The sequence below is a fragment of the Elephas maximus genome, chromosome 3 (assembly GCF_024166365.1).
Source record: "Elephas maximus indicus isolate mEleMax1 chromosome 3, mEleMax1 primary haplotype, whole genome shotgun sequence".
In the NCBI taxonomy this organism is placed as follows: Eukaryota; Metazoa; Chordata; class Mammalia; order Proboscidea; family Elephantidae; genus Elephas; species Elephas maximus.
The window spans coordinates 15114176-15115589 of NC_064821.1; the positions used below are offsets into that span (position 1 = coordinate 15114176).

Consider the following 1414-nt stretch of genomic DNA (forward strand, 5'->3'; position numbering starts at 1 on the left):
AATTAATGTTGACATTCTGCTAGATTAGCTTCAGGTCTTTTTTTTTTATTATTATTTTTGAATAACCAAATAATACGCATACAGAATTTACCACTTTTGTATCCCCCTCCATTCCTCTTCTTCCTTCCCCAAGATAATGTTTGCCTCTGGTGATGCTGCTACTGCTGCTGTTGGTCCAGTGACCACACATTTGATTGTCTTGTCACCCAGTCATCCCATCAGATTCATCAACAATATGGAACCCAGGAACCAAACAAGTGTTTCAAAATTTCTTCTCCTGGGACTGACAGAAGATCCAGAACTGCAGCTTCTCCTCTTTAGCCTATTCCTGACCATGTACATGGTCACTGTCCTTGGAAATCTGCTCATTGTCCTTACTGTCAGCTCTGACTCCTACCTGCACACTCCCATGTACTTCTTTGTCTCCAATCTGTCCATTACTGACATCTGTTTAAGTACAACTACCATCCCAAAGACACTGGTGAATATCAAGACGCAGAATCAGAGCATCACTTATACAGGCTGCCTCAATCAGATTTTCTTTGTCCAGGTTTTTTGTGGTTTTGAAAATTTTCTTCTTGCAGCTATGGCCTATGATCGCTATGTGGCCATTTGTCACCCACTGAAGTACACAGTCGTCATGAACCCCTGCTTCTGCAGACTGCTAGTTCTACTTTCTTTGTTCATCAGTATGGTGGATGCACTGCTCCACAGTCTGATGGTTTTGCAGCTGTCCTTTTGCACAGATCTTGAAATCCCTCAGTTCTTCTGTGAACTTCCTCAGGTCCTCAAGCTCGCCTGCTCCAGTACCCTCATCAATAACATCCTGATATATTTTGTGGCTTGCATATTGGGTGGTGTTCCTCTCTCTGGGATCATATTCTCTTACACTCGAATTATCTCCTCCGTTTTAAGAATGCCTTCAGCTGATGGAAAGCATAAAGCTTTTTCCACCTGTGGGTCTCACCTCTCCATTGTTTCTTTATTTTATGGGACATCTGTTGGTGTGTACCTCAGTTCTGCATTTGCACTCTTTCCCAAGAGGACTGCAGTAGCCTCAGTGATGTACATTGTGATCCCTCAAATGATGAATCCTTTTATCTACAGCCTAAGGAACAGGGACATAAAAGTAAGCTTGAGAAAACTCATTGGTAGGATGCCTTCTATTTAGTGATGTGTCATCTGTGCCAATTCACTAATTATACTAAGACCTATCACTGATAAACTCTCCCTGCTGGTCAGCATCAGCATCAACAGCACATAGTTTCATCATCTACAAAATGGTAATTATATTTTCTCAGGGGTTTTAGATGATTGTAAAATATTTGAACATCACCAGTGAAAAAGACTTTGGTGCTAATAATTAAAAGAATCTCAGGCACTAATATGCTCAAAAAATGAAAAGGGCTATCTT

The 1414-nt window shown here is 41.0% G+C and overlaps 1 protein-coding gene across 1 annotated transcript; it reads left to right on the forward strand.

The window, feature by feature from the left end:
- Positions 1-235: 235 nt before the first annotated feature.
- On the forward strand, positions 236-1171 carry LOC126074062 (olfactory receptor 7G2-like). Its single transcript, XM_049881399.1, has one exon. The coding sequence runs from the start codon at positions 236-238 to the stop codon at positions 1169-1171; it is 936 nt and encodes a 311-aa protein (XP_049737356.1).
- The last annotated feature ends 243 nt before the right edge of the window (positions 1172-1414 follow it).